This window comes from Hakea prostrata, chromosome 5 (genome assembly GCF_041222555.1).
Source record: "Hakea prostrata isolate BN-2017 chromosome 5, UWA_Hpros_2, whole genome shotgun sequence".
NCBI lineage: Eukaryota > Viridiplantae > Streptophyta > Magnoliopsida > Proteales > Proteaceae > Hakea > Hakea prostrata.
Genome location: NC_142604.1, coordinates 11,048,396 through 11,071,626, shown reverse-complemented (window position 1 = coordinate 11,071,626; position 23,231 = coordinate 11,048,396). Strand labels below are relative to the sequence as shown.

The window sequence follows — 23,231 nt, the reverse complement described above, 5'->3', positions numbered from 1 at the left end:
AAAAAAAAAGAAACTGGGCTTAAAACTAGCCTTGCCCATTGTGGCCAATGCCTATTTAATGGAAAAGGATAAATAGAAAATGGATCCCGGAATTCAGAAATATGTGAAAGAAAAGGCAACAGCTGGGTTTGCAGGGATCAGATATGAACAAAGTAGTCGCTGCTTTGCTTCTGTTCCTTTTAATATATGGCTGGATTTGTGTATTCACAACATGAAGATCAAATCGAGATTAAACAAAAATTGTCTTGATCGTGAGATGCACTTCAAAAGTTTCTAACATGGCTACAACTGATTAAAGTCAATAATCTATTATCTCTTCATCTACCCAGAAATTAGCAATACCTAACTGTTAATCTGAAAACCCTTTTAACATTATACTTCTCTGCTCTTATTCTGTGTAATTCACCTTTTTAATTAAACGAGACCAGATTAAACTACAACCCATGTTGAATAGAGAAACCCCATTTTCTTTCCCATTCAAGCTTCACTTGTTCCCTCTTCTTATGTTTCTTAGGGGTTTTCTTTTTTATTGTTGAGTGAAGGTAAGCTTGAGGATTCATGCGAACATAAGGTAGCCATAACATAACTACCCATTGATCCCTTGATTTACATAGTGACAGCCAGAATGGCCAGAAGTGCAAATGATTGTTAGGGCAAATGGGAAGTGAGAAGGTAAACCTGATTAGGCCATTAGAAGGGTGTTAGGTAGTAATGGTTGGTAACTTGTGATTTGTTTATTTGCTAATAAAGTTGTTATTACAGCGTAATTGTCTAATATTATCTTCATGTAATTGTCTTATTTTTTCACCATCGCTGTCTCTCTTTCTTTTCTCTTTCGGTAGATAACCTCTTTCTCATCTTTCTTCTTCTTCTTCTACATCTAATTCTTCACTCAATTACAATTAATTACCTACCAGGAATTTTTTCTGTATTTATAGTATCATTTTTTGTGTTCAGTCCTATTTCCAGTCATTCTTTGATATCACCTGTTTGGGATATCTTTGAAGGTCAAAGACAACAACATAACCAATCTTCCATATCTTTACTCCTTTCTCCTTCCTCTTCTTCTTCTTTTTTCTTTTTTTGGGTAACGCTGAAGAAAATCCTCATGCATTCCAATCATAGTCAGTCTTCTCCCCTTTAAAACCATGGGTTTTGAAGTCGCCTTCTAATAAACCCTGAAAGAACTCCATGACTTTAAAAACTGCTTTCTCTTAGGTGACGAAGGTGAGGAAGAAGAAGAAGAAGAAGAAGGAAAGAGAGTAAGAGAGTAAGAGTGACCATGAGAAAATCCTTTGACGGTGTGATAACTTGAGAAGAAAGAGGAGAGAAGGTAAGGGAGAAATTTGAGGAGAATCTTCAGTTTTTTTTTCTTTTTGTTTCCCTAATATAAGCTTTAATACTGACCATTAGATTTTATAAAGCCAAGTAATACAAGTCTTATAGCTAATTGAAGGGTGGGGTTGCCATAGGAGAAGGCGAGAAGAGGGGAGAGGAAAACACGCTTGACCACTCAAAACTTCATCGGCTCTCACCCACCACCCATGGACCCAACCCACTACTCTACTCCTCTGACTTAGGCAGTACCAACCACCTAAAAACAACTATACAGCCACCACCACCGCCACCGCCATTACTTTCTTGAGTTTGGAAACTGGAAAGACATCAAATTTTGGGCTTTGTGGAGACCCCTCTAGTGTTTTCCTCAATCTCTTAAGCACAATTCATCAATTCTCCTATTTCTCTCGTCTCTCAGGGGAAAAGGAGAAGAGGGAGAAGAAGTATCTAGGTATATATATAGACACCACGATTCATCAACAAGAGAGGGAGGGAGACACCCATCTCTCCTCTCTTTCTTGTCTTCCTCTTCTCTCCTTTGAAGGGTTATGGATTTCTTCATTGATTAGTTGTTCATATTCTTCATTTCTTTTAATGTGAGTTCTCTTCGTATTTCTTTGTCCTTGGGAAGTTGGGAGGGGTGCCACAACCTTTTTAGTATTGATTTAATCTTCAATCACCTTGGGGGCTTGGTTTGTGTCCGTTGCAGCCATGGCTGACATCGTGAAGCAAATCCTATCAAGGCCGATCCAATTGGCAGACCAGGTGTCCAAGATTGGTTCTGCGAATGACATCTATTCCTTCAAGCAAGAATGTATGGATCTTAAATCCAAGACAGAGAAACTTGCGGCCCTCCTCCGCCAGGTTGCTCGTGCTAGCAACGACCTCTATGAACGCCCAACTCGTCGCATCATCGATGACACAGAGCAGGTCCTAGAAAAGGCCCTCGCCCTCGTCTTCAAATGTCGCGGCAATGGCCTCATGAAACGTGTCTTTACCATCATCCCTGCTAATGCCTTCAAGAAGATGGGATCCCAATTAGAAAATTCCATTGGTGATGTCTCTTGGCTCCTCCGTGTCTCTGCATCTGCAGGTGACCGTGACGATGAGTACCTTGGCCTTCCTCCTATCGCTGCCAATGAACCCATCCTCTGTCTCATCTGGGAACAAATAGCCACCCTCCACACAGGATCTCTAGATGATAGGTCTGATGCAGCTGCTTCCCTTGTCTCTCTTGCCCGAGATAACGATCGATATGGTAAGCTCATAATCGAGGAAGGAGGGGTGGTACCTCTCTTGAAGTTGGTGAAAGAGGGAAAACCAGAAGGCCAAGAGAATGCTGCCCGTGCCATTGGCCTCCTCTGTCGTGACCCAGAAAGCGTGGAGCATATGATGCATGTTGGTGTGTGCTCAGTATTTGCAAAAATCCTCAAAGATGGCACCATGAAGGTTCAGGCCATGGTGGCTTGGGCGGTGTCTGAGCTCGCCGCCCATCATCCTAAATGCCAGGACCTCTTCGCCCAGAATAATATAATTCGGCTACTTGTTAGCCACCTTGCTTTCGAGACCATTCAAGAACACAGTAAATATGTCGTGGCCAGTAACAAAGGTTCCTTGTCCATTCATTCTGTTTTAATGGCTAGTAATGAACCCAATCCCAACAATGCCAATGGCAATTCCAACGTCAATAGTCCCCAACACAATGAAGAAGAGACTCAAGTAGCTCATCCAATGGGTCACCAACAGCCTAATCAAATGCATAATGTGGTCACAAACACAATGGCTACAAGAAATATATCAACGCCAGCCCTACCGCCAGGGGGCAACACTAACAACAACAAAAACTCAAAACAAGATCACCATTATCCTCAGAATAACCTTCGCCATGTCTCTCTAGGCAGGGGTAGCATAAGAGGTAGGGAATTTGAAGACCCAGCCACCAAGGCCAATATGAAGGCCATGGCAGCAAAAGCCCTTTGGCATCTTGCCAAGGGAAATTCTGCCATTTGTAGGAGCATCACTGAGTCCAGAGCACTTCTCTGCTTTGCAGTCCTCTTGGATAAAGGCCCTGATGAGGTCCAATACAATTCAGCTATGGCATTGATGGAGATTACTGCTGTCAGCGAGCATGATGCCGACCTTAGACGGTCTGCATTCAAGCCTAATTCCCCTGCTGCTAGGGCTGTTTTCGAGCAGTTGCTACATATCTTGGAGAAGGCTGACTCAGACCTCCTCATACCCTGTGTTAAGGCCATGGGCAACTTGGCGAGGACTTTCAGAGCCACAGAGACAAGGATAATCGGGCCACTGGTAGTATTGCTTGATGATAGAGAAGGTGAGATCTCTAGGGAGGCTGCCATTGCCCTCACCAAGTTTGCAGGCAATGATAATTACCTACACGTTAATCACTCCAAGGCCATAATCCAAGAAGGAGGAGCAAAGCATCTAATTCAGCTTGTCTATTTTAGTGAACAGATTGTGCAAATACCGGCATTGGTTCTGTTATGCTACATTGCATTGCATGTCCCCGATAGCGAGGAACTTGCACAAGCAGAGGTTCTTACAGCACTCGAATGGGCTTCAAAGCAGGGATACATGATGCAAGATCCCATTGTTGACTCATTATTGCCAGAAGCCAAAGGTAGGCTAGAACTCTACCAATCCAGAGGTTCGAGGGGATTCCATTGATTCAATGTTGAGGGGATATATAAATGTAATTATTTTTGTCACTTCTCACTCAGTGTACATACATTTAGGTTTCCGGGTTGTTAAAAAGAAACCCAATTTCCTGCATTGGATATGGCTACTCAAACGCGAGAAAAAAAAAGAAGAGTTTTTTACATGTGGGTCTCTTTAGTGGACCATAAACTAATGTTAGGTCTTCTTAATTCAATATATTACGTGTGGGTCCTAAATAGACAAGCATTGTTAGCCCCCGTTAAGTATATTCAAATTTCAAACATGAAAGGATCAAAGTGCTTTTCAGGTTATTTAATATATTGTGTTAATATATGGTTTTAAAAAGAGATAATTGATCATTAAACATTAATTATATAGTTAAAATATATATATATATAATATTTTTTTTTTTTTTTTTTTTTTTTTTTTTTTTTTTTTTTCCCCAAAAAAAAAGGGGAAATATAATAACACATGCATAATAATATATATATATCCAAAAAAAAAAGGGGGGAAATTATAATAACACAATGCATTAAATAATTTGAAGAGCATTATGGTCCTTCCACATTTGAAATTTGAGTATACTTAACGGCAACTAATGGTGTTAGTCTGGTTAGGACACACACGTAATATATTGCACTAAAAGAACCCAACAATAGTTTGTGGTCCACTAAAAGGACCAACACTTAAAAAAGTAAAAAAAAAAAAAACTTTTATTTTCTTCAATTTTATTTTCTCAATTCCATGTTAGCGAAAACAAATAATTAATTACAATCTTAACCCTGAATGAAATTCTTAGTAAAATTAGTGATTCAAGTTAAAAGGGAAGGCTTTTTTTCCCCTTCCTTTCTGTAACACATTTCATTTTATTCAAATGGCAAAACTGAGGCCGGTCCATTACAAAGGTCCAGTAGCTAGGTAGCGGAAGTACACCAAATAGTCACACTCGTCAAGGACCAAGCTTTCCTTGCTAGAAATAAGCTACATAGTTGATTTTCCTAGAGATATGGGTTACCTTACACTCCACAAATTGAGCTTTAAGGTAAAAGATATCAACAACTATAGGGGCAATCTCAACCGGAGGAAGATAAGTATTAGACACGATTGCTTTCACTACTTGTGCATTGTCAAACTCCACCACTACTTTGTCAATCTCAACTAGGAAGTTATTTTGTTTCACTATAGATATTGAGTAATTTAAATTTTTCTGATGCACACTGTATTTTCTATTTGGTGATTTTTCAAGCTTGACTTCGGCAATCTTGACATTGGCGTTTTCAAATGACCAACACATCTTAGTAAAGAAGTCACGGGTTTAACTCTCTGTAATGGTATATGTAATACCCCTTACCTGCTAATATAAAGCTACCACTTTCAAGAGGGGGGGGGGGGGGAAGGGTATTGACCTTTCCATGTGGCTTACTAGCTTCTCTTTTGTGGGGGCTCTTTGAAGCATCCGGCCCAAGCCTTCCAAGAAACAAACTACCTGATATGTAAAGGATATGAACCCAGCCAGAATGGGCTAGTTACAGCACCCAATACCCACACCCATGGATCTCATAGTTCCTGGCCCATTTCTACCCTATTAGGATATGTGAGATTCTCATTGGAATGAAAGGCAAAGGACTCTTAGGTTCATATAATAAACTTATCCATAAAAGAATCTTTGGAATCTCTCCAAGACTACAACCATAACAACTGCCACCACCACTCCGTTGGCTTTAAAATCTCCTCCACCCAATTTATAATCCAACAAATCCTACTTCCTTTCTCTCCCTTTTCTTCTCATTTCTATCATCTCTTCATTCCCATCTCTTGTTTTTCTTCACCAAAACCATGGCAGCTGCGATCACTGCCTCAGTCTCTCTTCCATCCTCCAATTCTTCTTCTGTTTCCACTAGAACCTGTATTACTCCGTTGGAAAGAATCAGCTTCAACAAGGTAAAACGATCAAAACCATCTTCCCTTTTCTTAGTTGGGTTATTTTATTATTGGGGATTTATGATGTGATGTGGGTTTCGGTTCTGCAGAGCTGCTTATACTCCAAGAATGTCTCTGTTAGTAGGAAAGTAAGTCTTGTCAGAGCCCAGGTAACCACAGAAGCCCCTGGTAAGGAAGAGAAGGTCTCCAAGAAGAATGAGGAAGGCGTTGTGGTTAACAAATTCAAGCCCAAGACCCCTTACATTAGCAAATGCCTTCTTAACACCAAGATTACCGCTGACGATGCTCCGGGGGAAACTTGGCATATGGTCTTCAGCACTGAGGGTATGGCGTCTTCTTAATGTCTGATCGTTATCCTTTTTTCTCAAGTTGATGCAATGGTTGAATTTTGAAACCCTTTCTCCTGTGCTGTTGTTCTTTTCCGCCATTATTCATCGTTTGGATTGTTTGCTGGATGATTTCAGGGGAGATCCCGTACAGAGAAGGGCAATCTATTGGGGTTATTGCAGATGGTATTGATAAGAATGGGAAACCCCACAAATTGAGGTTGTACTCAATTGCTAGCAGTGCCCTTGGGGACTTGGGAGACTCCAAGACCGTATGCTTCTTTCCAGAATTTTTGTGCATTTAATCTTCACAACTCTCTTATAGTTCATAGAATTATGGTTAAAACTCATGAAAATGAGCTGAGTATTAAAGCTCACCAATCTTCTTGTCTAGTTCCTAGCTCCGTATAGTTGTAGTTTCCCCTCATTTGAATTTAATTCTCGTGATCCTTTTCTACAGGTTTCTCTGTGTGTGAAGAGGCTTGTTTACACAAATGATCAAGGGGAAATAGTCAAAGGAGTCTGCTCGAACTTCCTTTGTAAGAAATATTTGTTATCCCTTAACAGGTTATTTAAATAATCTGGTTTGTTTTTCTTCTTCTTTTCTTCTTGTTGCTTGATCCTAGTAAGACAAATCATTTGACTATTAGGTGACTTGAAACCTGGAGCTGATGTAACACTAACCGGACCTATTGGGAAAGAGATGCTTATGCCCAAAGATCCAAATGCCACCGTTATCATGGTAGGCTGTTACCACTGTTATTTAACTGCAATTCTCTTGTATGATTTTGCTTTGATTGTTTTATGTGATGGATTCATATATTGCAGCTTGCCACTGGTACTGGAATTGCTCCTTTCAGGGCATTCTTATGGAAAATGTTCTTTGAGAAACATGAAGACTACAAGGTATATTGGGATATTCTTAGTGATGCATCATAGTTGAACTTGCAGACTCTGCTTTTAATTGATCCTATGCAACAAAATGATAACAATGGAGAAAATAGGTCAAGAGATAGTTTCCTGCAAGACCATTTTGGCTTTAGTTGCGGGATCAGGGTTGGTTGTGCAAGGATACCTACAGAGATGGCTTAGTAATTGATGCTTGGTATTTTGTGCCGATAGCTAGCTTTATAGCCTTGCTATGATATCACTTCTGCATTCCATCAATTAGTTATTACCATTTAAGTGAGACACTCTGTAACATGGTTGGCAGTTCAATGGTTTGGCATGGCTCTTCTTGGGTGTTCCGACGAGTAGTTCATTGCTTTACAAAGAGGTGAGCTGGATTGAATGTGAAATCACATGCCCTTCAAGTTTTTGTTACACATTTCCTAGTTCAATTCTTCCAGTTTGTTGATGTTTGTCATGAAACCTGTGTAATTGTTGTATGTAACAGGAATTTGGGAAGATGAAGGAGAAAGCACCAGAAAATTTTAGGGTTGACTATGCTATAAGTAGAGAGCAAACGAATGAGAACGGTGAGAAGATGTACATCCAAACACGAATGGCCCAATATGCCGAAGAACTATGGGAATTGCTCAAGAAAGACAACACCTTTGTCTACATGTGTGGGTTGAAGGGAATGGAGAAGGGAATTGATGACATAATGTTGTCTTTGGCTGCTAAAGATGGTGAGGGTCAAATGCTTGATATATGTATAGAAGATTGATATATTTCATCCCTTAGACTCCTGACTCTTGAGCTGATACACTTGCAGGTATTGATTGGATGGAATACAAAAGGAGCTTGAAGAAGGCAGAGCAGTGGAATGTGGAAGTCTATTGATGCTTCTTCTGTATAAGAGTGTTCTTGGCAAAAAAGAAAAAAGAAAACCCACCCTTCGCAGTTTCTTCGTTGGAATGTAGATATGTACTTTTTTCAACTTCTGTTAATTTTGCTGTATTATTGGCGTCTGGAGAAATTTTGCCCAAGGAGCAATCATGGATCACAGAGTGTAGAGTGAACCAACTTCAACCTTCTGTAAGCATTCTGAACTTGTGTTAATTATTAATCCCATTTATGCAACATGGAAGCCCAAATTTTATTTTGATGTCCACATGGCTTCATTGAAACTAGTATATAGCTTCCTACCTTGATATGGTCCAATGTAAGAGTGTCATATTTGAGACTAACCTGTATGGGGTAGGGTTGGGAATTTTATCAAACCATCCATTTCCCTCAAGAACACATGTTCATCATCACATCCAAAGGTTCAGATTAAATTAAAATAAATTAAATTAAATCTTCTAAATCTTACCTCAACCTTTGGATGTGACTGATGAAAATGAGTCTCTTTCATCATAGAGAATTGAATGTCTATGGACTTGATAAAAATCTGTATGGGTTGGGGGTTGAAAAACCCATCAATTTCGAGCCACTTTGTTCCAACCAATTACTGGTTCATTAACCTGAACCATGTAGCCAATCTCATTTAGTTGGGACACGTAATATATTGTATTAAGGGGATCTAATATTAGTTTATGGTCAACTAAAGAGATCTACACGTAAAAAACTCGTTGTAAACCATAGAACTTGCGCGCACCACGACTACATCCTCAAGGGAGCTTTTTAGATAATTAATATAGAAAGGGGTTCACCCTTGGCCCATGTGGAAGCGTTGGTCTTTTGCCAACTAAGCCACCCCTCGGGATTAGCTTTTTATGTTTTCATGTGTGATATTTCTTGTGTTCTTCTCAAAGACATTTGAATTTGTTTTACACTTTAAAGAGGTTTGAGAGGCAAGATCCATGATCCATATAGTAATAAATTTGTGGACTATAATGGTTTGATAATAATTTCAAAATCGATTCAATCCTAATCCAAACTACTAGCTTGAGTCTAACCCAACCCAAACCCAAACCATAAAACCAAAATTTTATATTTGAACTTGGTACTTGTAACCCAAAACCACCCAGATTGAACCATTGACATCACTAATCCAATGAAACCTTGTGTAAAGGAAATAGGGGAGATAGTTCAAATATTTATAGATTTAACTAAGAAAATGCCAGAGCCTTCACCACCCCAAACTAATCAATCTTTACCTGGGACTAGAGGGAGCTTCAAAAGAGATATTGCTTTGAGGCTTTCTTCTATGAATAGAGAAGTCATAATATGCCACTTCCACCTTCCAGTATTCTCCTCTACGATCTTTGATACCCATCGGATGCGTCTAAAAATTGTTCAACTTTCGAGTACCTGCAAAACGGACGTCAAATGTGGGCCAATTCTTTGGTCAAGAAGCCACCTCCGATGGTTAAATCAATGAGAACACCACCAAAGAGCTTTGGCCAGTTGCAGAGCTTAATTGGAATATTTAACGGAGGAAAACGATTCAGTTACATTCCTTTGTGTTGTTCTTCAATCTTTATAGGGTTTACCTTTTATTTCCGACCATTGGATTAGTTCACAAATCTTACTTGTGGCCGTCTAATCACCATAGACAATAATTTTACCTTCCTTTCATGCAAAGTCTCACACAAATATAACAAGATAAACAAAAATTACAGCAATTTATATTTAACAAAAAACGTAAAGTAACAACAATTAATTAAATGTAATGTGATTAGTTATTCATCACCTTCCAACTAGATTCCTTTCTCCAAAGATCAATATTTCATTCCCACAAGAAGATAACAAAATGATATTTTACCCTAATCATGCAAGAGGATTAACAAAATAAAATAGAAATTTATTTGGTTTAGAAAAATATCTTAAAATATTCTCTTAAAAACCCAAACAGAAAATTAGATTTTAACTCGCCTTTTTAATCTAAATCGACTAAAAGTTATAATTTCACCATCGATTCGAAGTTGAAACGAAACGAAACTTTGGGGGAAGCTAATTAGTAACAAAGAGATCATAAGGGTGTCCTCAATTTGATTCAATTTAACCTAGATCAAAATGCCCCAAATTGGCTCTCCTAAATCATCAATGAGTGACCCGGAGAGTCAAAATGCATCAATCTTAGCAAGGGATTGCACCATTAACTCTTATACTAGAAAGGAAAATTAAAAACAATAAAATAATGGTAACAATAAACCTAACATGCTCCCACAACCACAAATCCACAAATAAAGAGAAGAGAGTTGTCCACAAAATTGTATCTAAGAGAAGGATTAAATAAATCTCACACTTCCTAATGTTTTCGTGAAGATTTGAATCACAAAACACCTTCGGAAGGATGGGAATCGCTCTTCTTCTTGGTTTCTCCTCTTCCCGCAGCGTTAAACTCATTTTTGAATAAAGAAATGCGGTTATTGGTGAGTTAAAACATAAAATATGGCTTAAAAACCCGAAATTTCGTTTTTGCCTCCTAAACAAAAAATGGGGTGGGGTTGGTTCACCCAACCGGTCCAACCAACTGGTCCATGGTTGGACCCCCAAACGAACTCCGAATTCGATGATTTTTGGCTTGTTGGAAAGGTCTTTCAACGATCTTCGATTTGATACCTTATTCGTGTCAATTGGATTATTCATTGTCGATCTACTGAAGTGCTAAAATCACTTTTTAACATTGTCGTGATTAATCTTCTCTCTTCTTTTAAACTCCATGAGAGTTATCAAATCATCACTAAGTTTATCCACAATCATTTGGTCCTCTTTCAAACCTTCGGGCTCGACTCGAATGGTCCACAATTGTTGCCAACTCGAGGCCCGAGTTCGCAGTCCTGAAATCATAGGTTAACGGGTTAGAAATCCGGGGGATTTCACAACTACTATCCTTTCCGTAGAGATATTGAAGTCGAGTGACCCGTGATAATGGTGGATAGGATACTATGAGCATCATGCAGGCCCACTGTTATCATAGTGTGGTAGGGTTGTATGTGTTAGGATTGGGCTCATGGGCGTCCAACAAATGGCTTAAGTGATCGTGAGGAGACATGAGAGGCATCCGCCCTAACACATATGGATGACCGCAGGGTTAAGGAACGGGGTCCAATAGATGCATCCCGTTGAGGAAAATAATTCGGATCACATGTGGTACGTAACCGTATGATAAGGAATGGGATCTAATAGATGTCTCTCATTGAGGATACCATTCCTATGTGGGAACGATATCGGTCCAATAGATGTCGCCCGTTGGATATCTAGACCACATGATATACAAGATCTAGTAGATTTTGCATTTGGCTAGATTTTATCCTTGACAAGTGCCAAAAACCCAGACCAATTGTATTCTGAGAGAGTGGTGACCTAATCTCCATCCACAATATGATGTGACTTGACCCAATTGCAGCAGAGAATCCCAATAGATGTATATTGTTAAGGGAAGAGTGACTCAGACCACCCAGAGGAGTCTGGTGTTGTAACTTAATGCGTGTCTACCTTAGAGACTACATAGTTAGAGTTTAGTATCATATTCACATATTCATACATTAAATTATTATTTACATAAATACCCATGTATTTGTTGGTTTGGGTGTGTGTGTGATAAATACATGATATATGGCTTTGTTGATTTCACTGAGTTTTGTGGAACTCATCCTTTGTATATATTTCATTTTCTTTAGACTCAGTTGCAGGTTGTGATGGGACCGGCGAGTTAGGACATTGAGGTGCATGATGGGATGTGTACTTGTGCAAATTGTGCTTATAGAGTCCAACCATTTTGAGGCTTAGAGACTCTTTTACATGGGTTGGGTTTAGTTTGTATTCTCTTTTTCCGTTGTTAGAGCATCATTTGACTTTTAAATTTCTATTGTAATAACTTATGTCTTCCTTTTTCTTTTAACTATGATTTTGACTTTGACTTATTTTAAGGGTGACTATAATAACCTTAGATTCACTTTCTTTTATATTCTTGCTCTTGGATTATGTTATATAATATTTTTGTTATAGATTGGTTGCGAATCGAGATCCTACGAAGAGCATCACCCCCACAGGTATTCGGGTGTGTCCAGAACCGGCTGCGTGGGGGTGTGATAGAGGTGATTGAACCGACCGTGGTTGGACTCGGTTGGTTATTATTTTTACTTATCACCGTCTTATCTGAGAACCCACTGGTATTTGTTAAGGGAGTTTATAACTTTTTGTGGATGGCAACCAAGCATCCTCCCAAATACCTATCATTTCCATTGTGCTAGTCTTCCAAATCAAACCCTTCTTAATTACCTCCCCCACCAACAAGATGCTTCTCCAGCCCCACGAGAGGTAGTTCCCTACCGAAGCATAAAGGATATCAATTCGAGGATAACAAATTGCCTTCATGATTTGACTCCAGGGGGTAAGAGACTCTACAAATAAATGCCACGTCGGTTTTGCTAATATAGAACAATTGTGAGGAGAGGGGTCTCTCAAACCGATACTTCCATGGTCCTTTGGTAAGGATATTTTTATCCTATGAGAACCAATGTATTTCATTTTTATCACTGTCTCCACCCCAAAAGAATCTCCTTGTGGCCTTTTTAATCTTGTTGTGGGATGCCTCTGGTAGCTTTAAATGAGTCATCACATAATTGCTTGTAAGTAAATTGACAACCTTCAATAGCACCTCTTTTCCTGTGTAGGTCTTATTCGACTTTGCACATCTATGTATCTTCATCGTAATCTTATGACTAAGCTCATGAAATAAATCAACCTTACTCACCCTAAAACATGAATCCTTAGATACTTGGTCGAGCTCTTGTTATAGAGTTTGGATCATCTCTTCCTCGATGATTGTTGACCACGAATTGGGGGGGGGGAGGACCCACAAGGTTAGGTGATGGGGAATATTTTTGTAGTGCTCTATTATTTTTTACTTGTGGGCCCCACACAATTTGTGGTTGTAATGCCGTCAAGGGAGATGATCCACACTCCTTGTTATAGGATGTCTTCAATATTTTGCTCACCCATCTCTTGAAAAGCCCTTGACACATTTGGACTAAAGATCAAACATGATTTAGAAAAATTAACCTATGTTCTAGACCCGAGAGTCCGAGACAAAAAGTTTGCAAACACTCCTTTAGGTTAAATATCTTGTTAGGCTTCACCTCTGAGAAAAGGATTGTATCATTTGCAAATGAGATTTAAGAATTGACCTATTTTTAATCCTAATCCCTCTTCTCTTTCTAGCATCTTCTGTTCTTTTCGGATAAATTGTCAAATCTTGTGCATGCAAAATGAATAAAGTTGGGAAGATTGGGTCACCCTGGCGTATTCCCCTTGAAGGAATGATCTGACTCTACTCTGCCTCATTCACCATCACCGAATAGGAAATAGTGGATACATGCTCCATTACCAATTCGATGAATCTTGCATGGTCACCAAACCTCTCCAAGATTTTTCCAAGATACACCCATTCCACTTGATTATAAATGCGCTTCATGTCGGATTTTATTGCCATCAAACCAATGTTCCCTTTAATCTGGTGCTTGATATAATGGAAGACCTCATGTGAAAATAATCCCATTGTCCAAGATGAGCATCAAAGCCGCACAAATCCTCTCCCTCCAACCGCCTATCCTCCCATCTCCTATCCCCCTTCATATCTAGGCTTCCCCATTTACCACTGCAGTAAGGGTGTCAATTGCATACCAAAACCATTTAATTGTACCGAACCATGCCGTCTAAAATAACACAGTTCAAAATTCAATATGGTACGTGCCGAAATTGAATTTCTTGGTCAAGATGATTCTGGTTTTAGGTACTTATACCGTCGGTATATACCGTTGTACCGAATTGATACCGTAACAAATTAAGGGATATAAATGTAATTTTACACTTAAAATACTTTACCTTTACCCTATCCTTAATTAGATTTACTTGCTTTGTCCTTCACTTATCTTCTTAGATTTATTTGCTTTGTCTCTATTTATATTAGATTTTAGGGATAATTACTGTTGCCCCCTTGTACTTTGATTTTATTACTAATAAAACCCTGTTCTTTATGAAATTACTGTTGCCCCCTTCCTTGTAACGGTGTTAAGTAGCCGTTAAGTTTGAATATGTAATGTCTAACTTGCCCTTCATTAAAATTAAGAAATCAAAAGACAATGATACCCCATTTATAAAAACCAAATTAAATGTCAATTTTACCCTAAACTTCATTTATTTTGAATTAATGAAATGGACAAAATCCAAATCCAATTTGGTTTCCCACCTTAACTAAACTTCATTTATTTTGAATTAAAGAAATAGGCAAAATCCAAATCCGATTTGGTTTCCCGCCTTCACTAAACTTCATTTATTTTTAATTAAAAAAATGAGCAAAATCCAAATCAAATTTGGTTTCCCACTTCACTAAACTTCATTTATTTTGAAAATATTTTAGGTGATATTCGCGCTCCAATTTGAGTTGAATTCGATTTTCCTTCTTCTTTGGTTTTTATTTGAGTTCTATTCAATCATTTTTTCTTTATTTAGTGGTTTCTTTTTTAGAATAAAACGGATTATAGTTACTTTTTTCTCCACAATTAATTAAGGGTACTACTGTAACTTGACAAAAGGGTAAATAAATAAAGAGATAAATATAAGGGTATTTTGGGGTTTTTGAGAAAATATAAAGATGCCACATCATCAAAAAACTAACGGAACTTAATGGTAAGGGGGCAATAGAAATTATAGACAAAGTTAAAGGTTGGATTTGTAATTTTGAAGTCCTGTCACTTGATCGTCTTAAAATCAAAGTAAAGGGGGGCAATAGTAATTATCCCTAGATTTTATCGATTGTTTGATCATAATTTCATTAAGATCTTAATAAACTAATAACAAAAGTGGCATGGGTTCATTTGTATCAAAATTTTACCACACTAGATGCTATGTTTAAATCGTTTTTCCGCACCTATTTAATACCAAAATCGTACTGAACCATTTTTCCAAATCCAGAAACCGTATCATACTGTGTAAATTCGATACCACACGGCTCTAATTTTTGGTATTCAAAGTTAGTACCGTAACCAATTACCGAAATTATATAGATTGACACCCTTAGTCGGGCAAGTTTGTGTCATGCCCTTGGTAAGAGCATGGGAGTGAGGGAATAACCTGCTTGGGCGTACAAGATATGGATTTCCACAACTGCATTTTTTTTTTTTGGCCAAAAAAAAAAGACAGAAGATAATCATGGATTAGATTAGCTGGGCGTTGGTGATACTAGAGGCCCTGATTCGTCCACGTCAGATGATGTGGTAAACTGATATGTATCACACACCCGATACGGGACAATAGTTGACAAAAGAGAAGTGGGAAAAAATAGAATGATTTGTAAACTGAAACGTGTACATAACATCCTCGTGAACTCAGAGTGCCTAAGTAAAGGCAACCCAAGTTTCGAAATCCCTTTAATGCCCATAATAAATACATAAGAAAAAGAAAAAAAACCCAAAGTCCTTTATTACGAAACCCTAATATCCAACGGCACCTGTTACCTTAGCCTTCAACTTTACAACCCCAGCCGTTGGATTTCTCCTGAAAAAGCCAAAACGTCGTTTTGTGGGAGAAAATGAGAACCGAGATGCGATACAGAAAATAGAAGCCGAAAGAGATATTTCCTTTTTCCTGTCTCTCTCTTTTCCGATCTAAAAGCTTACGTGGCTAAAATTATATGCCAGCTGGACATACGCCTGTCACATTCCTTATTGAGACAGAAACAAGGGAAAGGTTACAAAAGCGGGCGCGGTCGTGTTTGGTTCTCGCTTCTCTCTCTCCTCCCCCTCTATAGTCTATATATTTGGTAGTCGGTACCTTAAATCTCACTTCCCTTAACTCGTTTTCGGAGTTTAGGGTTTCGTTTGTGCGCTGTGTGTCTCCTTTTCCCCATCTGGGATTAGGGTTTTGAGATCGAGGAGAAATGTCGCAAGGAGGAACCAGATCTACCGGAGTGGTGAAATGGTTCAATGCCCAGAAGGGTTTTGGATTCATTACTCCTGATGATGACGGTGTTGAGCTCTTCGTTCATCAATCGTCGATCAAAGCCGAGGGGTATCGAAGCCTCGCCGAGGGAGAACAGGTTGAGTTCTCAATCGATACGGGAGATGATGGGAGGACGAAGGCCGTCGATGTGACTGGTCCGAACGGAGCTGATGTTCAAGGAAGCAGCCGCCCTGATGGTTTCGGCGGCGGTGGAGGAAGAGGCAGTCGTGGTGGGGGTTACGGTTTTGGAAGCGGCGGCGGCGGTGGTGGTGGTTACGGTGCTGGAGGCGGTGGTTATGGTGGGTATAACGGTGGGGGAAGAAGTGGTGGTCGAAGGGGCGGAGGTGGTTACGGAGGAGGTGGTGGTGGTGGTTTCGGAGGCGGAGGCGGTGGCGGTGGATGCTACAATTGCGGTGAGTCTGGGCATTTGGCCCGTGAATGCCAGCAGGGAGGCGGAAGGTTCGGCGGCGGCGGAGGTGGTGGTGCCGGGGGTGGCGGTGGCGGCTGCTACAACTGTGGGGAGCAAGGTCACTTTGCGAGGGAATGCCCTACCAATGGCGGTTCCAGAAACTGAATGAAGTAAAAACGCTCTCTCTTTCTGTTTTACTCTGTTTTGGTTTCTCTCCATTTCGATCTGGGTGAACCCAGTGTGGTCTGCTTTCTCCTGCACAGGGTTTTTTGGTATTAGGTTCCGTTCTTCAAGTTTGCGATCCAGTGGTTTTGCGAGAGAGTGGTCTATAATTAATCCGTGTTTGGCTTCTTCGTCGTATAGTAGAATGAACCTTCTTTTTTATTGTTTCTCCGCTAAATAGACATGATTAATGATCACCTATTTTTGTTTTATTTCTTGGAAGAAGGTGTAAATGAAGGATGAAGCTTTGACATTCTCTTTTGTTATTAATAGTTGATAGTTTGGTTTTAATCAATCAGAATGGTTACTTACTCTCATCATTGTTTCAGTTTGATGTGGGATCTGTAAAGCTTTTCTGGTTGCTGATATTATCATTTTTTTAATGCTAAAAAGGCTTTCTTGGAAGCCTCAATTAGAGCATGAATTATTCATTTCTTATAAAATCCTTCATTTCTCTTCGGTTATATTATTGATTATCAAAGGAGTAGTCCATAGATCTCTGAATGTGATCTCTGGTTTTCTTTAGAACACCCATCACACGCAATTATATGTGCAATGTCTGATTTTCATTCTTCTCCTCCAAGACCTGAGATTGGAATTTTCACAAGGTTCAGTTCTGAATCGTGCCCAGAAATCAAGTGGCTCATCATCATCATCCATTAGTTCTTTTTCCCAAACGGTTAATGGGTTTCGATCTGGTTCAGGTTTTCCATCTTGGTTAAAGTATGTATTTCAACTAGCACTATCTGAGCCATGAGATATGGGCAGCAGCAAGCAATCTATAAGAATCACGTCTTTCTCAGCTAAGATTGTGGTCAGTTTGGCACTTGCCTCCCTCCTTGATTTCTTCCTTTTGGGCATCAACCCAAGATTGCTGATTTCATCTACAATCACCTTAGATGCCTTTGTGGTTTGGATATGCTTTGTTGAGTGATTTTGATTCTTCTGAATCATTTCTTAAGATATTGAGTTCAGTGAGTAGCGAAAGACCCAATATAACCCCAAAGAGTTGAACTGGTCAATGGTATGTCAAATATTTATAATTTTTTTTAAAGAAAAATAGTTACAAATTTCTTATAACTTGGGTGGTCACAGCTGAAAGGGATGGTTTTCCTTTTCTTGGGAACAGGTAGTTTTATTTAATGGGAAAGGGAGGGGGGGGTTTGTTACTTATTTTTTAATATCCGTGCGCTGGTCTTTGTCAACCAACTTTTTAAGTGGTTGAAAGTGACGGTTTGGTTCTCCACCATTTTAGAAGAAGAAGAAGATCAGTTAAAACTGTTATTGAATCCGTGCTTTTGCAAGGCTGGTGCGTCTGATGAGGTGTTTACCTGTTACATATGACTGCATTAAATCTCAGTGGTTCGGCTTGAATCAAGGAAAACCCAGAGTTTTACTTAAATGGGTATGATATATGTGTCTTTTGGAATTTATTAATGGAATTTATGTGGGGACGCCACCTGGACCAGCTTGCAAGATCTGGTTTTCCCAACTTGGGTTTACCCTCTTTAGAATCCAGGAGTTGTATAACTGATTCAGTTGCCACTAACGATGATAGTAGTAATATCATATCCGCATTCTGTTATATTCGGACAGATTCAGATAATATCTTATCGGATTTTGGACGGATTCGGATGATAATCGGATAGTTATTTTCGTGAATAAATTGTTCTAAATGGCAATGAATATAGATTAAATATAAGTTTTCGTTTACCTACTAACTTCTTTACTACTTTATTTGTGAGGGTTTTAGGTTTCAAATTTAAGAATTTAACAATTTTAGTAGTTATTTTAGCAAAAAAATCTAGAAAAATATTCACATATTTCAAGTAAAAAATATATAAAATAAGAAAAATAAATCCAAATAAGGAACTTAATCGGATTTTATCGGACATAATAACCGGATAGAAAGTGTATACCACATCCGCATCCTATTAGTAATCGGATGGATTTGGATACTCTAAACGCATGCGAATTCGGGAGCGGATTTCGGTTATCCATTTACACCCCTAGTTGCCATTCCAACGGGAAAAAAATCCTCTGATGTGGACATTTCTCTACTATGCACAGCAGTGCACCACCACAGCATGCCACATGGAATATGTTAAACAGTTAAGATTAAATTTTTGATTTTAAGTGAAAGGAACCCAGTTTTGAAACCCATTTTTAAAAATCCGTAAGCTTATACCCGCTGATTTCTAAAAGTTACACTTAAAAATTGGGAAGAGCTAGGGTTACCTTCCGGAGGAGATAGGGTTGCTCACAGATTTCGCATTGTTGTATATCAACTCCAATCGGTTTTGTGGGACTGTGCCTCAAAGTTCATAAACCTGAAGCTTCTTTACGAGTTGGATCTGAGTAACAATCGGTTTCGTCGGCAAGTTTCCCCAGGTAGTTCTACGATTGCCGTCGCTCAAGTCTCTCGATCTGAGATTTAATGAGTTCCAAGGTGGAGTCCCTAGAGAGCTCTTTGATAAAGATTTTGATGCCATTTTTCTCAATGACAACCGCTTCCATTTCAATCTGCCAGATAATTTTGGAAACGAAGTATAGTGCAATTACTCTTGGGACATGAACAACTCAGTATGTGATGGATTTGGCCAAGGATTTTAGTATCTTCTAGTGATCCAAGCTAAATTTTAGGGTAATCAAACCACTCATTAGTTTTGAGCTTGTAGAGAATGATTAGGTTTCTCTATTAAATCATTTCTATACAAACATTTCCATGTATTATATTTTCATACAAACATTTTTATGTATTGTATTTCCATATTTTATATATTTCTTTTATTGTTCATAGTTACCTAACATCATGGGATGTATGCTGCTTGTACATTTGAGGTTCTCTCATATGAAATCACTCAACCATTTTTTCCATTGAGGTTGTTTCTTAATACTCATTGTTCTTACTTCTTACCCCTCCTGTGTTAAAATGATTCAAATGCCCATCAAAACTTCCAGCACGTTCGAAAGTGGAAGGGAAGAGAAGAGAGAAGGAACCAGAGAGTAGGTGGAGAAGCATGCTGACAAAGTCGAGTACCAATGCTCTCCGCCACGCTAGAGAGAAAGTAGAGTAGAGAGCTACCCCCATAATGTCGACCTCATACCTTTGCCATAGTTGTTGCCAACCCTCATACCAACCAATGGAAAAAAATAAAATATGTGGACCCCATGTGTAGTAAGGTGCAGCAGAAGGAAAGGAAATGAAATGATTTGTGAAAAAATTGGGTTGCCACATCACTAAACAAGTTCTCTAACTTGCCCACTCCAAACAACTAAACAATCCATACTTTTTGAATTTAAAAGAAAATTTTGTTTTTTGAAGAATTTTTCCACCCCACCTTTGTTCTAGCAAACAAACCCAGCCTAAGTTAATAAGCAGATGCAACCTACTTCAATTCTTTCCTTCCTTGGTCAGCAGGACCTCTCTACCTTAAATGCTTTGCAGAACCATATAAAATAATAATAACCCTTCCCAATGTTGCAGATCTTCTAACCCTTCTCCCTCTCTTGTCAAATCTCTATCTCAGCCAAACTTTGAATCTAACTAAGGCCCAATTATCTGTTCTAACCCAAGCCATCGAGACCAGCAAAATCAATGAAGCTCATTACAGAATGAAGCCCATTATCCTCTACAAAGCCCATTACAGAATACCCAAGCCCATTACCCTCTACAAAGCCCATTACAGAATGAAGCCCAAGTTATCAGAACAAAGAGGAATTCCCTGAATATGAACAGCAGGGGATGCGCAGAGAAAGGAGTTAGAGACAACGTAAGGAGGAAGATGAGGAGGTGGACGATAGCAAGGAAATGGAGTATGATTCTGAAATAGTGGAGGAGCCGTTTTCAGTTTTGAACCCAGTGGTGGCTGAGGGAATTCAGCCCCAAAAGGATTTATGAGTGCCTCAGCTGGAATGTTCAAGGATTGGAGAGGAGCCTTGCATTCTAGTCATTGAAATTTCTCACCAAAGATGTTAAAATGGATATTGTGTTTCTAATGGAGACTAAAAGTTCTCAGACTAAAGTTAGAGCTGTGGGAAGAAGATTGAAAATTTTCAATTATGATCCAGTTGAACTTGTGGGTAAATTTGGAGGATTGGCTATTCTTTGGCCTAATCTTTAAAGGTGGAAGTAATATCAGCAAACAAGAGATTGGAATGCAAGTTGAGCTCAAGGAATGAGTCCCCTTCAATTGTTCAAACTCAATATAGATATATGATTGAGAGTCTCTTATATCTAACAGCATCATGACCAGACATTTTACAGGCAGTGTGTCTAGTGTCAAGGTTTCAAGCAAACCCAAAAGAGACTCATCAACAAGCAGTGGAAAGAATTTTCAGGTAGTTGAAAGTGTCTATGGAACATGGGATATGGTATTTGAAAGTGTCTATGGAACAGTTTGTTCTATGAGTGCATGGTTTGTACTAAAATGAGGGTCCCATAGAAGGCTTTATGTTTTTAAAGAGTGATTAACACTACAACAATGTTTTGAGTGTGTATAAGAAGATTTAAGTGTTTTGGTTGAATTGAAGATTCCTTAGGATAGTGGATTTCACAAGTCACTGCACAAGGATAATCTTGGATGAATTTTTGGGTAGTCATAAAATTGGTTTTTGGGTTTAGCTTCAATTGCAAAAACGTAGTTCATGGAGTCTTTTTTCCAACACATTTTTCAGGTTGTGATTCTGATATCAAACAAGGAAGTTATGATGCTTCTCATGAGAGTGTACAAATATAGAAGCAAATTTGGATAGTATAGATAGATGTCTGATGAAATTTGCTCTCTGTTATGTTATCAATATTCAAGGGTTCAAAATTAATTTTTAAAGAGTTTGGGGGTCTTTTTGAAAGAAGGTTTATGTCTCAGGGAGGAACGTGTAATTTTGAAAGATTGAATGGTGTGAATCTAATGGTCATTAGAAGGACATGGATGAAAATTCAATTTTAAGGGCCGAGATTGATGTGTTTGGTTTTCAAGTGTTCAAGACGGAAATGATTCCATCTTGAGGTTTTTGGTTGGCCAGGAGTATACATATACGGTACACAGAGAAGTGGTTAAAATGATCTAGTGTGTTGCATGTTTAAGATAGAATAAAAAAGATATTATATGAAATAATCTTATGAGGTCTCATATAACTTAAGACATCCAACGACCTAGATCTCACCTGCCATTTTAAAATGGATATGCAATGGTTGTGTGATTAGATTCTCTTTGGAACTCATCCAAAAGATAAAATTAATCCTATGATTCTTGTACATCAACGTTCATCCTCTTTAAAAGCCCGAATTTGAGCTAAACAATAGCGGGTTTTTGAGGTTTTTGGCTTGTAGATACTAAAAAAACAAGGAGGATAAACCAATAAGCAAAATTGGTATGGAGAATAAGTTCGGATGAATATTTTGATGAAAACATGGAAGAAGAAGGTGAGTAATCTAGTATACCATCTCTTATTTGAAAAGTTTCACCTTTCAAGTAGTTGATTGTTAGGGTTGAGTTTTATGAGGTTATACTTTTATACTTTTGTGGGTGCAAGAGTTCACAATGGAATGGATGCTCCATGTTTTGAATGTATTGAAAGTGGGTGCTCTCTGATTATTGTATTGATCAACATTTTAGTTGGAAAGTATTGAATAAAAACGAAACTCTATTTATGGCATTATTTCGTGGATGTAAACAGTTTGGCTGAACCATGTAAGTTTGGTATCTTCTGTGTAGTTTATTTTGCATTGCATATATTGGAGTATTTTGATTGCAGAGTGGTGGTACACTTCTTGGTAGATCTAGCAACATTGTAGTATGTGGTGGACGTGTCTTCGTGTAATTGATAACTATAAAATTATATTCATCAACCTTTTTTTGAGATTTAAGAAATTTCATATTAAAGAGAATTTTAGAAGACACTGATTCACCCCCCCCCTCTCAGTGTTAACATGGGAATAACAAATAAAATGATGAAGAAACCAAATGCTACACTAATTACGACAACATAAAAGATGTATGAACTTCTGGATGAGTCATTTGAAGAAAAGAATCTTTGAACCTAAGATCTTCTTGATCTTATTGTTTCTACATAAGAAACCTTTGTACCATAAGTACTTCCACATTACACAAATTATATGCATCCCTTATAGAAGAGGAGAGTGAGTGTAGGTTATGGATAGGGGTGTCAATTTGCAACTCGATCCATTAAAATCAAACCAAACTGGCTTGTTATAGCCAGAATTGGCCCAAACCAAATCCTAACAAACTGTGTTTGGGCTGAGGGGGCAAAGTCCAAGTTGTTTCAGGTTGGTTCAAGCCAACCAAATGAGTCTTGTTAGTAAAGTACCTCTACAATTTAGCTCTATATTTCAGATTTTAGTAGCTTTTTCCCCCCTTGGCATTTCTGTTTTCATCAATCTAGTTTCTTCTCTCAACAATGTAGTTGTTTTCATCAATCTAATTACTGATTTCCTACCATTATCTCTCTCTATCTTATAT

At 38.6% G+C, this 23,231-nt stretch overlaps 3 protein-coding genes across 3 annotated transcripts; all 3 read left to right on the top strand.

The window, feature by feature from the left end:
- The first annotated feature begins 2,049 nt into the window (after positions 1-2,049).
- LOC149015076 (uncharacterized) lies at positions 2,050-4,026 on the top strand. The gene has a single exon (XM_089156952.1). The coding sequence runs from the start codon at positions 2,050-2,052 to the stop codon at positions 4,024-4,026; it is 1,977 nt and encodes a 658-aa protein (XP_089013078.1).
- A 1,752-nt stretch (positions 4,027-5,778) lies between these two features.
- On the top strand, positions 5,779-8,332 carry LOC149015075 (ferredoxin--NADP reductase, leaf isozyme, chloroplastic-like). Its single transcript, XM_089156004.1, has 9 exons — positions 5,779-5,958; positions 6,048-6,282; positions 6,423-6,556; positions 6,745-6,823; positions 6,935-7,026; positions 7,113-7,190; positions 7,498-7,560; positions 7,681-7,915; positions 8,002-8,332. Exons 1-9 carry the CDS (start codon positions 5,854-5,856, stop codon positions 8,067-8,069), a joined length of 1,089 nt encoding a protein of 362 aa, XP_089012130.1. The 5' UTR covers positions 5,779-5,853; the 3' UTR covers positions 8,070-8,332.
- A 7,584-nt stretch (positions 8,333-15,916) lies between these two features.
- Positions 15,917-17,878, top strand: LOC149015074 (uncharacterized). Its single transcript, XM_089155727.1, has one exon. The coding sequence runs from the start codon at positions 16,057-16,059 to the stop codon at positions 16,690-16,692; it is 636 nt and encodes a 211-aa protein (XP_089011853.1). The 5' UTR covers positions 15,917-16,056; the 3' UTR covers positions 16,693-17,878.
- Positions 17,879-23,231: the final 5,353 nt, after the last annotated feature.

Excerpts from the sequence above, each read along its gene's own strand:
- LOC149015076 (XM_089156952.1), top strand. The coding sequence starts at position 2,050 with ATGGCTGACATCGTGAAGCAAATCCTATCAAGGCCGATCCAATTGGCA.
- LOC149015075 (XM_089156004.1), top strand. The coding sequence starts at position 5,854 with ATGGCAGCTGCGATCACTGCCTCAGTCTCTCTTCCATCCTCCAATTCT. Across the intron at positions 6,557-6,744 it reads ACTTGGGAGACTCCAAGACC|GTTTCTCTGTGTGTGAAGAG; the intron begins GTATGCTTCTTT and ends CCTTTTCTACAG. Across the intron at positions 7,191-7,497 it reads AGAAACATGAAGACTACAAG|TTCAATGGTTTGGCATGGCT; the intron begins GTATATTGGGAT and ends CATGGTTGGCAG.
- LOC149015074 (XM_089155727.1), top strand. The coding sequence starts at position 16,057 with ATGTCGCAAGGAGGAACCAGATCTACCGGAGTGGTGAAATGGTTCAAT.